The sequence below is a fragment of the Octopus bimaculoides genome, chromosome 10, assembly GCF_046866305.1.
Source record: "Octopus bimaculoides isolate indiv1 chromosome 10, ASM4686630v1, whole genome shotgun sequence".
Classification (NCBI taxonomy): Eukaryota; Metazoa; Mollusca; class Cephalopoda; order Octopoda; family Octopodidae; genus Octopus; species Octopus bimaculoides.
This window is the reverse complement of record NC_142937.1, coordinates 4411375-4425417: the sequence shown is the minus strand read 5'-3', so window position 1 is coordinate 4425417 and position 14043 is coordinate 4411375. Positions and strand designations below refer to the sequence as shown.

The 14043-nt window shown below is 34.3% G+C and overlaps 1 protein-coding gene across 50 annotated transcripts in view; it reads left to right on the top strand.

Moving 5' to 3' along the window:
- Window positions 1-14043, top strand: part of LOC106869047 (MAGUK p55 subfamily member 7) — an 850742-nt gene that overhangs the window by 806603 nt on the left and 30096 nt on the right. For all 50 annotated transcript variants that reach the window (XM_089358333.1, XM_089358318.1, XM_089358312.1 and 47 more), the window contains 2 exons: window positions 6085-6158; window positions 10142-10228. In XM_089358333.1, coding sequence (XP_089214459.1) covers window positions 6085-6158; window positions 10142-10228 — 161 coding nt within the window. The remainder of the gene's footprint in view (window positions 1-6084; window positions 6159-10141; window positions 10229-14043) is intronic.

Below are 14043 nucleotides of genomic sequence, written 5' to 3'. Positions count from 1 at the left end.
ATATATATTATATGTTTTCACTTCTGCAATGATAAAGTTTCACTGCAAACATGGTATTATTTTCTACAAGAACAACATATTGAAATACTCATTTTTCAGTGAATACTCAATTCTATTTCTTCCTCAAATGATTCTGTGACAAATTTGAATCACAGATAAACTTGCCTGATAAATGAAAAGAAATATTCACTGGAAATAAATGTTTAACTTTGTAGTCTTTCTCCTAAAATTAAATGTCTTGTTAAACATTTATAACACTGGAACAATTTAATGTAATATTTCATAGAAAGAACAAAAAAAAAAAGATGAAATAAAAACATTAAAATTATCACTTTTAATATGAGACCAATAAAATGTTGCCAGACATGATAATTTTGAATCTAAAAAAGCAAACATTACTCTTTAATTCTTTCATGTTTTCTTTAAATTGGCTTAACATTTTTTACTAACCCTTCAAAGTTTACTCTTTAAAAAGAAAATATATTTTTAAAAATTACTATTAGATATACTTAAGTCTACTCATAAGAATTCACAATTTTCTAGAGTATAGTAAAATACTAAAACTGTCATGAATTCAAGAGCTGAAGCAAAAACAATTCTGTGTGTCTCTGGACAAGGTAGGCACTTCACTGTATTTGCTTTCATCTGGCTACATGACAACACACATTTCATTTCTATTTCACACTTGAGTCATGACCAATGGGGAGACCTTCCTACTGCATAAACGGCTGATTCAAAATTATGTAAATATCTCACTTGCGAAAACCTTATCCACACTAGGCTTGGAAAATAGATATAAACTGGTAAATAGATAAATCATTTCTCCTATGCTAACCTAACAAAATGGCTATAAAATAGTAGAAAGAAAATACAAACTATCAAACTAGCTGGAGATAATGGATATAAAACAATGAAATAAATAGTGTTAGATAATTATATATTAAAGTAAAAACTACATTTATGAGACTATAAATAAAGTTTTCATACAATTGTGTTTAAATTTATTTTTATTAGTGTTATGGAAAAATAACTGTTTTAGAGAAAATATAGTTGTTTTGTTTTTTTTTTCAATTTATATGAAATTTTTTCAGTCAGAAAAGAATGAAGAGGAATTTATATTTTTATTTTAAACATTTTCTGTTTCGGAATTGTAGCAGTTCTATATTTGAACATGTGCTATTAGGACAGAGAGACAGAGAACTGTCTTTCAAAAAAAAATTTAATATGCTATACAATTTTTATTTAATCGGCCATGCTTCTTGCTGATGCTAGCTAATGGAGAGGATTAGCAGTTGTTCACTTGATGATGGTGGGTGGACAATGTAGTGACTGGGAGCATACTGACGAAGTGGTGAATGAATGAGAAAGCAATCTGCAAAGTCACTGCCTGTTGCAGTGATGCACCTGACTGCAAGTGTATGCATACACTCACAGTGAGAGAGAGAGGGGGAGGGAGGGAGAGAGGGACTACCATCTTGGAAAAACAAATGACAGATTAGATAATATAACCATAGATGCCTGATAAAAACAAAATAATCATAAACACAGTGCACCTGATAGAAATAAAAAAGACTGTCATTGCTGCAATATCTTATATTTTAAGTCTATTGATCAACACTGACATAGAAGATGAAGAAAACAACAAAGCACAACTAGGCGCCATGCAGGAATTACTTTCAAGATTTGGTGAGGATTTGCTACATATGACCATGAACTACAAAGTGTCATGTTCTTGCCTGATTCTGACTTTTGATTAAAAATGAAAAGAAATACAACAGAGATTAAATTTTACAAATATACTTCTGAGACTCAAACAATAATTGGATCCGCTTTTGTTTTAATTTTCTTTTCTATTCAACTCCAGTTTCTTGTGTCACATTGGAAGATAATTGACTTTACTGCAGAAATTGCTGCAAGCAAACAATATCTGATCATAATTGATGCTAGAAGTGAAAACAGTTTTTGATCCATTGCAATTATTTTAATCATAATAAGAAAGGAAAAAAATGAGGAGAGGATGATGTTGAACTAAACACACAAATTGTAAAAAATATCATAATTACACAATTCCAAGAAGGATTTTATGTTGATGCAGTACAAGTTATTTAAAAAACAAAACAAGAGAGAGAGAGAGAGAGAGTATATCTGTAGAAAAAATATTTTCAAATCAACATCTCACCTGCATTGACAATTCTTAATACCATTTTTGTTTTGATTAACATAAAGTCTATATAAGGCTCTTTTCAAAAACTAGGATTACAACAATTATATGCTGTTATTATTCATCCCCCGGTCAAATCTATCAGCAATAACCATATGACTATCCTGACATTTTAGAAGTATTTAGGTCTATGTTATATAAGAAATCCTCTACATAGTTAAGATGCTAGGGAGTGATTTGAAGGGGTCAAGTGAATGGGAAGTGGTGTCTATTACTAGATGGGAAATCACACACATGCACGCATGCATACACACACAGACACACACACACATAAAGTACTGAATAATGACCTCAGACAAGATGTCAAAGAACCGAAATAACTGTTGCCTTGCCATATTCAAGAAGACCCATACCCTGCAGCAGAGGTGATCCTGTAAAGCACTCATGGCAGTGCCACATAAAAGTGTCCATGTGGTGCCATTTAAAAGTGCCCATGAGGCGACATGTAAAAGCACCTATGCAGTGCCATGTAAAAGCACCCATGTGGTGCCATGTAAAAGTGCCCATGAAGTGGTGCATAAAAGCACCCATGCAACATCACATAAAAGTACTCATGTGGTGCTATACATAAAAGCAACCAGCACACTCTGTAAAGTGGCTGGTGCCAGGAAGGGCATCCAGCTGTAGAAACCATGCCAAATCAGAATGGAGTCTGGTGCAGCTCCCCAGCTTTGGTTACACCATCCAACCCATGGACAATGGATGCTAAATGATGATGATGTATATGGTAACATTTTATGGCTGGAGATATCCACTTAGTGGGGAGTCCAACATACATGAGGAGTCAAATGTAAAATAGACTGCTAACTTAAAATCAAAACTAAAATCCAGATTCTCCAATACCTGGACAATCCAAGATATTTAGTAATTTCCAGTACTTATTACCAAGAGCCAACTGAACTGAAACAATGTTGATTGTTTTGATATTTTTTCAAATTTCTGTAAATTATTTAGAGGAGGGGACCTATGACTTTCCAAGGCTTTCTTAAAATAGTATAAGTGATAGAGCCAGTGCCTAGTCTGAACAACTACAGAGAAAATGTGGTCAATGAACTGACAGAAAGATTTTTCTAAATGCTTATCACAGTATGAACACTGTTCAGGGTCCTCAAATTCAGAAGAATCAGGTAATGGTATTAAGGTGGAGGTATGTTAAGTCCAATTGCCTGGAAAAGTAAATAGAATATTCACAGTGGATTTCAACTGCAGTTTAGTGGCATACAGTATTGTGGGTAGCACCTCATGTCATAACACCAACTTCTGATAATCCATCAAGTAATCTTTTAATTAAATAAAGAAACTTGACTTGATGGAAGCTGTCCTGCTAGATTCTGTCATCAAGAATGCATTAGCTAAATATTTGTAAATAAGATAAGCATTTGATTTTATATATTGGTTCACAGATAAAATACTCCTGCTGCCAAATTCTACAACAATCATTTGAATGATCCCATCAGCAAATTCAAGCAAGCTTATGCAGTTAGTATGAGACTTGTCAAAAAGTTCATAATGATTTTTAATTTTCAAATATTGTATATGTAGATTGATACAACTTACGTAAGCAAAATTAACCCTTTAACATTCAGGTTACTCTATCAAATGCAATGCTTATTTATTCACATTATTTTGAATTAATCATGCATTATCTCATAGCTTTCAGATTTTAATGATGTGCTAGTTTATTTTTAGAATGATATTGCAGGGTAGATGTAAGAGGATGGATCTGGTCAGTTTAAACAAAAAACTGGTAGAATAGGACAGGCTTAAATCATAGCATAGGAGGAATTTCAACCATGTTTCGTGGTCTGCTACCACAACAGCTCCTTTATAGGATCCAGTTAGCTGAAGACATCATCAGGAGGAACCACGTCCGGTTTCGGCCCCTACTCCTCTACCGTTTTGACGTGGCGGGGCCCCTCCTTTCGGAGGTGTCTTCAGCTCTGGTGTTGGGTGCATGTCTTCTTTCACTGTTTGTGACTGTTCTAATTCAACTGTGGAATGTCCCTCGCTATGGTTATTTTCCAGGAGGTTCTGGCCACACGTCTTACGGTTCATCAACCTGCGTTGTTGAATTACTTTCTTCTGACATACCTTCCCTTGGTGGATTAGGATCCAGTATATCTGTGTTTATACACATACATCCACACATTTAAAGAATATTTGAATATATCTGTATGCATATGCACTGCACACACACATAGATGCCAATGTGTGTGTGTGTGTGTGTGTGTGTGCAAAAGTGACTCTATGCTGATTTTGGTGAGAAACTCACAAGTGAGGAGAGCTCTGTGACAGGGTGCATTGTGGTCGTGAAGAATCCAGTTCTTTGCACTCCACTGATCCGGCCACTTTTGCTAAATGACTTCTTTCAAATGCTTTGAAACGTCACAGTAGAACTCACAATTGTTGATCTGGCCCTGGGGGACAAATTCTCAATACACAATACTGTGGATGTTGCAAAAAACGATGAGCATGCCCTTGATTGAGTTATAGTCCTGTTGTGCTTTCTCCGGTCATGGAGATGAAGGGCTCTTCCATTGCAATGACTACTGCTTCATCTCAGGGTCATACTCATAGACCCAACTCTCTTCACCAGTGATGATCCTCTACACGAAGGATGGGTCATTCCTCCAACAATCCTCATGCTCAAGCTGATGAATTTTCTCCACATTTCTGGGGGTGATGCTTGTGGCAGGTTTTCCAGATCACACCCACGGGTGTTCTTCTGCTTTTGAAGCACTTGTGCCACTCAAAACATTGTGTATGACTCATTGCTTGTCACTGTAAGCTTGTTGAAGCCTGCTCAATAGCAGATTTCCCAAGTTGAATGCAAAATTTCATGTTGACTCTTTGTTCCAACTTCTTGTCCATGACAAAATCGCAGACTACAGCATACACATGATCATAAAAACACAAATTTCACAACTTGTGAAGTAAAAACAGCAATGTCACTCGGCACACTGCCTCATAAAGGTTACTGCTAGCTCTCGCTGTACATGCAACCATGTGCTACCATCTGTTGGCATGCTACAGAACTAGTCTGGGAACTTTTTGTGTTTATGTGTGTGTGTATACATATATATATATATACATACACACACGTACATAAACATGTAATCACACTCTTAAAACTATAAAATATCTTTGCCAAATTAACAAATGTTCAGTCTAAAAAGAATTTTGAAGTTAATAGTGAATTTTCAAAACAAATTTAATATCCTATTTATTTAATTTTCATTGTTAAAGTTTTTCAAAATTCTGATTTCATAATTTCTCATTGTAATACAACAGGATATTTGTTTTATTTTGTTTGTCCTTTTTTTTCTTTTTTTTCCAAAGGAAAACATATTATTTTGAAAACAAAATATATCCTGACAAAATAATATATCTATTTTAAATACAAAAACAACAGTATAATTATCACTGAAATCGAAAACTCTTCACCGACTCCAGAAATAGGAAAAAAAAAAAACAGCAACAAATGAACAAGTGAACAATGAAAATTACTTGGTTTTTGTCATTTTCTTTTCTTATATTTCAATCTGTTGCTTGCATTCAAAATTGTATTAAAATAATTTTGTTTCAGTTAAGCTTACATAGAAACAACAAAAGAACTGGTATTTATTTTTTCAAAAGTTGGGTGATGGGAAGAATTTTGAACATATATATATATATACATCCGTCTGTGTGTGTGTAACAAAATGTAATGGCTGCAGCATTAAAGAAAAATCATACTAAAGGGGAAAACAATGAGAACAACATAATGGTTCTTATTATGACCAGATATCAGAGAAATTTTTCTTTTTTCTTTTTTTTATTCTTTGTGCTTCATTTGAAATTGGTCAATCAATTGTGTATTGTAGGAAAGAAATTCTGGGAAGACCTCTTCTGTCTGATCCTCGGTACTTGGATTCTTCTTGTCATAAAAATAGCACAGGTCAGTTAATTTTTATAGTATTTTTTTTTCTCCCTTATTGACTAATTAAGAAACAAATTAATTAAATTCATTGAAAAGCTAAAACCAATTGTACAATGTTTTGTTCATTTCTTTTTCTAACATCTACCTGGTATAATGTATTGTTTTCATTTGTTCAAATACTTTTGTTTTTTTTTCAGTAGAAAAATGAAGTATAGTATTGTAAATATCTCAAAATTAAATATAATGCAATCATTGTTTGAAAAGATAAGAATGTATGGAGTAAAAAAGGAAAAACTTTTGGTGCTGAATTGAAATGCATTGTCAGCTTGATGTATTGAAATATCATAATCAGGGTATTTGCATATGAATAGTTTAATGAAATTTAATTAGATAAATTGGAAAATTAGAGTTGGACACATTTGATCTAGATGGTTGAAAGTTTTGGGGAGCAAGTGACCAAGTTGATATAATACCAGACAACCAGCTCTGATGTCGGCAGGTTTTATTCTATCGCCAGTACTTCATAGTGTCTGTAGCTAAACTGCTTGACTTGAAACTTGTTCCAAAAATCATTACAAATCTTTTTCCTTTGTGTAAAAATATATCAAAGAATACTTGAACAGATTGCATGGTGAAAAGGATTAATAATATGGAAACATGTTTGCAATTGCTTCCTTGTTTGTAAACAAAGATCAGATTTCCTTCTAAACTCATTCTTTGAAAATCCACAACAATTATTGTTTATGTGTTTGTTCTTCCTACTAAGAGGAAACTATCAATTAATTGAGAGTTGTTTGCATTCATCATTCAGTATATCAACCCTTTGGCTTGTCAGTCCTCAGTCAAATCGTCCAACCCATGCTAGCATGGAAAGTGGACGTTAAACAATAATGATGATGATACCACTGGCCCACTTAGTTTATTGCATCTCAGTTCATTTTATTTTCTATTTATGCAAATAATACTGGCCAAAAGTACTCATCATTCTTTCCTTTTATTCATAAAATCAATTATCAACTGATCAAATTAGACTGTATAATATGCTGATGATGTCCTATAAGGTGACTAGTTGACCCCTTGTCTACAAACATGGATTAGGTTTTTAGATTTTTCTCGAAGGAAATAAAATTAATTTATTGAAATTGTTTTCTTTTTTTTTTTAAAGAGTCACTATCTATTATTGCTTGGTTTTTGCTCTTTCTCCATCCATTCAAAATAGCAATAATCCACCAGTTATTCTGAATCATGTATATGATGTATAAGATAAATAAACTCTAAACACAAGAAATTTATCTCGTATTCATTTCTATCACATTTGAATTATAGGAATAAAAGAGTTGGCTTAAAAAGAAAACCATACTAAATACTTCAAGATATTATTTTCATTACTTTATATTTCTAATTTCAAATGAGCTGTGACATGGCAAGAAAGGAATACCATTAGGATAAATGCTATTCTGTATATGATTTGTTGTTCATGTTATCTAGGGTCGAATGCTACTGGAGATGATACAAATAGCTGTACCCCTACACTGTGTGTGATCTAGTACCATTATAAGAGAGAATGGCCATCATTTCATTAATCAATTTCTCACTAACACTACTAACCCATTGCGAACATATATAAACCAATAATGTATTGAGTCCAAGTCATACAATATATATTCTCTGGTATTGGTTTCAAATTTTGGCACAAGACCAGTAAGTTTGAGGGAAGGAGTAAATTGATTACATCAACGTCAGTACATGACTGGTACTTATTTTATCAACCCCTTAAAGATGAAAGGTGAAGTCAACCCCAATGATATTTGAACTCAGAATGTAAAGATAGACAAGATGCTGCTAAACATCTAGCCTGGTGTGCTCATGATTCTGCCAGCTAACCGCCTTCTATATCCTCTAATATTGAAGGTGATAAAAATTGAGTTTGCAATTGTACATGTGAATAGCAAATATATAAACAATATTAAGAATAAGACTCCTTTCTGCTATAAGAATAAAGCCTGAAATTTGTGGAGAGGGGTCTCGTCAAATTCATCAACCCCAGTACTTGACTGTTACTTATTTTATTGACACTGAAAGGAGGAAAGGCAAAGATGATCCCAGCAGAATTTGAACTCAGAATGTGAAGATGAGTGAAATGCTGCTAAGTATTTTATCTGGTATGTTAATGATTCTGCCAGCTCACCACCTTGTACAAGCATACCACTTTTAGCCAGATCAAAACCTTTATCAGACATAGGAGAGGCTTCCTAAAGGAGCTTGTAAAGTTTAATTGTTATAAGGAATAAAGAATTTGACATTTCAGATTCTTGCTTTTTATCTAAGAATAAGGAAGAGAGATAAAGCTTTATTGCCTATGTCCCACAAGTGGACCTACCAAGTGAACAGAAGGACCACTTTTATGATATTCTTCTGCAGACTACCTCATAGGCAAGTGACAATGATCTCATCTTCGTGACTGGGGATTTCAATGGGCATGTCAGATGGCAGCCTGGTATCTTTCATGATGTACAAGGGATTGGTTCTCAAAACAAAGAGGGAACAAGGCTACTGGAGTTCTGTGATGCAAATAACCCTTTGATTTGCAACACCAACTTCAAGAAGCCAGCTAGCCACTTGATAACCTACCAATCAGGTGATTGTGCTGGCCAGATCGATTACATTCTCACCAGACAGTGGGATGCATGGTTGCTCTGGAATAAAAAAAAAAACTCTCTATGTTGAAGAATGTACCCCATCAGCATAGACTAGTCATTGGTGGCTTTAGATTCCAAACCAGAAAGATGCCAAAAAGCAAACCAATCTGGAAAAGAAGAATTTGAAAGCTTAAGGACCCTTCTTATGGTCAGAGATTTAGGGACATCCTCATTGAAAAATTTGATGAGTGGGAGGAGGAGCTACAGACTTGTGACATAGAGATCAACTGGGAATTCCTGTGGAACAGCTTTCTGACTTTGGGCCTCACAGAAGCAATGACAAGTGACCAAGACCAAGTGAAACTGTAGTGATGGCTGATGCTGGTGTCATGTAACTGGCACCCATGCCAGTGGCACATAAAAAGCACCTTTTGAGCATTGCACCTCACGGAGGCAAAGGGGCTGATGCTGGTAGCATGTGAAAAGCTCCTTTCAAGTGCTGGGCCTCACAGAGGCAATGACCGAGATCTTTGGCATTATGTCGCACTTGAGAAGACCCATCAAGCCAAATAAAATCACAGTCATGGCAGATACCGATGTCATACAAATGGCACCCATGCTGGTGGCACATAAAAGCACCCATTGCACTCTTGGAATGGTTGGTATTAAGAAGGGCATCCAGCCTAGAAACCATGCCAAATCAGACTAGAGTTTGGTGCAGCCTTCCACTTTGCCAGCCCTGATCAAACTGTCCAACCCATGCCAGCATGGACCACAGACACTAAATGATGATGATGATCCTCAAATTCCTGATATGAATCTGTTTTAATCAGAATTTCTCCCATCTCTGTCAAACTGTAACTTTTACTTTTCAACTTCAAATGTGACTCAACTATACTTGTTTTATAAGTGAAAAACAAATGTTGACAAATACAGTATTTTATTGTTTCAGTCTTCATTTATATTAATTCCGCTCATAAGCCAAACACTTACAAGCCAGCAGAAGGCTGAACCTCAGGGTAGAAACAACAGCCAAATCTCTCTCTCTCTCTCTCTCTCTCTCTCTCTCTCTCTCTCTCTCCTATCATCTTAAAAAGGAAAGAAACATTGGATAATGTAGTCTTTAGATATATTGTGTCTGCATAAAAGGTGGTATAGTCACAGTTTGAAAGCCTTTGATCATAGGCCTGCATAGTTGAAGCTGACTTGAAGTCTACCCAAAAACTAACAATTTCAATATAGTTTTAACCCTATTCATGAAGCGACTTAATATCAAAATCCACTTCAAATTTGCTGTCTTGCATCCATGTAAAGAAATCTGTATTCTTAATTGTGAATGTTTATAATTTTCTCCTCTTCCAGGTCACCTTAGCCCCTGTAGAATTAGTCCCAGAATACCTAAGTCAAAGAAACTAAAAAAGACTATGTATCATGTAACACAGAACCAAGGTAAAAATCAATTTATGTGATAAATCATTTTAAATGTTTGTTTCATTGGATTCTAAAAAACAAATGCATGTTTATGAGTATTAAGTGTTTCCCCACCCCGTCTCTCTCTTTATTTGATTATCCTCTATCAATGTTGTCAAATTATACAGAATATCAAAGGCATCAGTTTATTTCCTTGATATCATTTGAAGTGCTATTGTGAGAAATTTTAATATGAATATCATCACTAAAACTTTGCAGTTCTGAGTTTTGTGGCATTAAATATTCCTGAATTTATGACTAATCTATCACAGATAATATTCCCAGATGATTTGGTATTTATTCTCAATGGCTACGTAAATTGTGTGTACTGTCCTACTACAACAATAAACACGCTCACTAGTTGTTGAATTTCATACTATACATACACTTGACTATTTCACTTTGAGAAATCATAATTTTGTTTGTTAGAATTTGAAATTTATTATTCAGGTTTGCAGCTGAAGTATTAAGCTATGTTGATTAATATTTAACCATTTAGCATTTAATCCAGTAATATCTGGCCCAAATATTCTACTTGTTTTATGTTAAAACTGACCAGATCCAACTTTTCACACTTACCCTACAATGTCATTCTAAAAATATACAAACACACCATTTAAACCTTGAAGCTATGAGATAATGCATGATTAATTCAAAAGAGTGTGAATAAACAAGCAATACATTTGACAAAGAAAGCTGAATGCTAAACAGTTAAATCAAACTGATCAAGTGGTTAAGGTGTTGACCAAAAGGTTATAGTCTGAGTTCAAATTGCACTACTTAATATTGCTTTGTGTCTATGGATATGATTGTTAATTCTACTTACCTCAGTTTACCTAGTTAGATCTTCAAGGATAACTTTCCTCAATAGACTGGCATGCTGCACAGGTAATGATTTGCCTGTCATGTGTCTTACATGACAAAAAACAAATCTTGACCTACTGTAGTTAAAACATTGAAATTTTATAACATTTAAATTATCTTTGATCTAGAATCCTTCAGTAGAAACATAACCGATACAACAAACATTTTAAATATCAATTTATAACAGTTAAGTCACAAAAGGTGAATTGAGAGGATTCCAACCAATGTATCTACTGTTTGCTAGGTGACTCCTCTATAGAAGTACCTGTTTTTCCTTTTTCTCTAATTATGTACAGTAAATTTTTTTCTTATATTCTAACTATAGAATGTTATCTCTAGAGAGTCTTGAGATAAATTAGTATTCAAAATAGCAAGAAGAAACTAGTACTTAATTTTAGAAGATAAAATTACAAGCATCTTTAGTGTAATTGACAACACAGACACCTGCCAAAAGAGAGAAATGTGGACCCGGTGTTATTTTTATGTCTCAAATTGGTGATTACAGTGTCTATTATTGTTTAAATTAAGAATGTTATCAGTTATTTTCATAAACATACAGCCAAATATGTCAAGATATTTGCTCAAATATGTGAATGTAGATTTTCTTTTAAATCATAACAAAAGAAAATTTGTCTGGCTGATTAACACTGCTTGTGATATTCACAAACAAAAAACCTTTTTAAAATAAACAGCAGACTTTGTTTAACCAGAGTAGAAATATTTTATCTAACATCAAAATATTTAAGTATTCATCAAAATCTGTAAAAGCCATTATGAAATTTTAAGTTGTATCTCATCTTTATTACTGCTTAAAACTAATTACCAGTACAATTAGAATAGAAGAATTTAATTATATTTCAGTTTAGCATAAAATTTTATATTAGTAACTATTTGTATTTTCAACAGATTATTGTTAACGTTTTCTTCTGTTGACGAATGAGGATGGATGCACCATATAACCTGCTAATTATAGGACTAGTATGACATCATTCAATCATTATTTCCTTTATGGTTAATAATACCTAGGGCCATTGCTCCTCACAGAGAAGCAATGTTAACAACCTCATCTGCCCTTAAAGTGCAAGCAATATTGGGAATATTCATTTAGAATTCTCAGTTGTAATCTATGTCACTATCAGTCAATTTACATTAACTCCAGTACTTGACTGGCTGTTTGTCATTGCTGATGTAGCATAGATTTCAGACAATAAGGCACATACCCAAGATACCACACAGTGGAACTGAACCTGAAACCATGTGGTTGGGAAGCAAACTTCTAACCATACAGCCATGCCTGGCATTAAGAAGGGAATCCAGCCATAAAAATCATGCCAAAACAGACAGTTGAAGCCTAATGCAGCTCTCCTGCTTGTCAGCTCCTGTCAAACTGTCCAACCCATGCCAGCATATGGAAGAACAGATATTAAATGATGATGATGATGATATATATTTTATATGTGTGTGTGTGTGTGTGTGAGTGTATGTGTGTGCATGATAAAATGAAACATGAGAGATCAGTTATATGACATTTAGTCAGATGGTGTAACTAAATATCTCGTAAACAACCTCTTATACTTTGTTTTATTTATAGCATATACGCAATGCAATAAATGAATCTTTTACTGAGCAGCTAAGTTACAGGGATGTAAACAAACCAACACTGGTTGTCAAGTGATAGCGCTGGCACAAACTCAAATACAGACACACACATATAAGGATAATATATATATATACATATATATATACATATGACTGGCTTCCATACAGTTTCCATCTACCAATCCACACAAAGCATTGATTAGCCTGGCATTATGTTGTTGGCACTCCATCGCTTATGATGTCGAGGGTTCCAGTTGATCCGATCAACGGAACAGCCTGCTCGTTAAATTAATGTGCAAGTGGCTGAGCACTCCACAGACACGTGTACCCTTAACGTAGTTCTCGGGGATATTCAGCGTGACACAGTGTGACAAGGCTGACCCTTTGAATTACAGGCACAACAGAAACAGGAAGTAAGAGTGAGAGAAAGTTGTGGTGAAAGAGTACAGCAGGGTTCGCCACCATCCCCTGCTGGAGCCTTTGTGGAGCTTTAGGTGTTTTCGCTCAATAAACACTCACTACGCCCGGTCTGGGAATCGAAACCGCGATCCTATGACTGCGAGTCCGCTGCCCTAACCACTGGGTCATTGCGCCTCCACTAGCTTGGCATTATAGCAGAGGACATTTGCCCAAGGTACTGTACAGTGGGACTGAACCCAAAAACCATGTTCTTACAAAATGAGCTTCTTAACCACACACACACATGTACTTAGACAGACAGACAGACACTATCTTGGGAAAGAGACTCTATGGTCATGGCTGGAATATTTTTGCTCATATGACTGCTCAATCAAGTTGCCCTAGGGCTTAACATCAGCAACTAAAATTGTCATAAGGTTGCACTAAAAGAAATAAATCCAACAAAGAATAACTGCTTTATAACCACAGTCTATTCCGAAATACATAAACCAACTTTATCAACAGAAATAATAGATATTGGTTTAATTTTTATTTTGGCAAAAGGCGAGTTGCTTTTTTTTTTTTTTTTTTTGCTTGTTTTTTTTTTTTTTACTATATTTCGTGATTTGTTATTAGAAATAATTTTAAATGAGATATGATAATTCTATTGAAATTGATTACCATTATTCATGTTAAGAACAACAGAATCATCCGTTGTCTTAGAAATATAACACAATGTAATGAAATTCATGTCATGCATTATAATTGTATCTTTATTTGAAATTTTAGAATGTAACATTTTCAGATGATGTTTGTAGATTAATAAAAGAAAACATTCTGTTTCTTTTCACTAATTGTTTTATTCACTATATTTAAATTTTTTATGTCAACAAAATTCCAAATACATTCTAAATTTCACAAGTATGCCAACA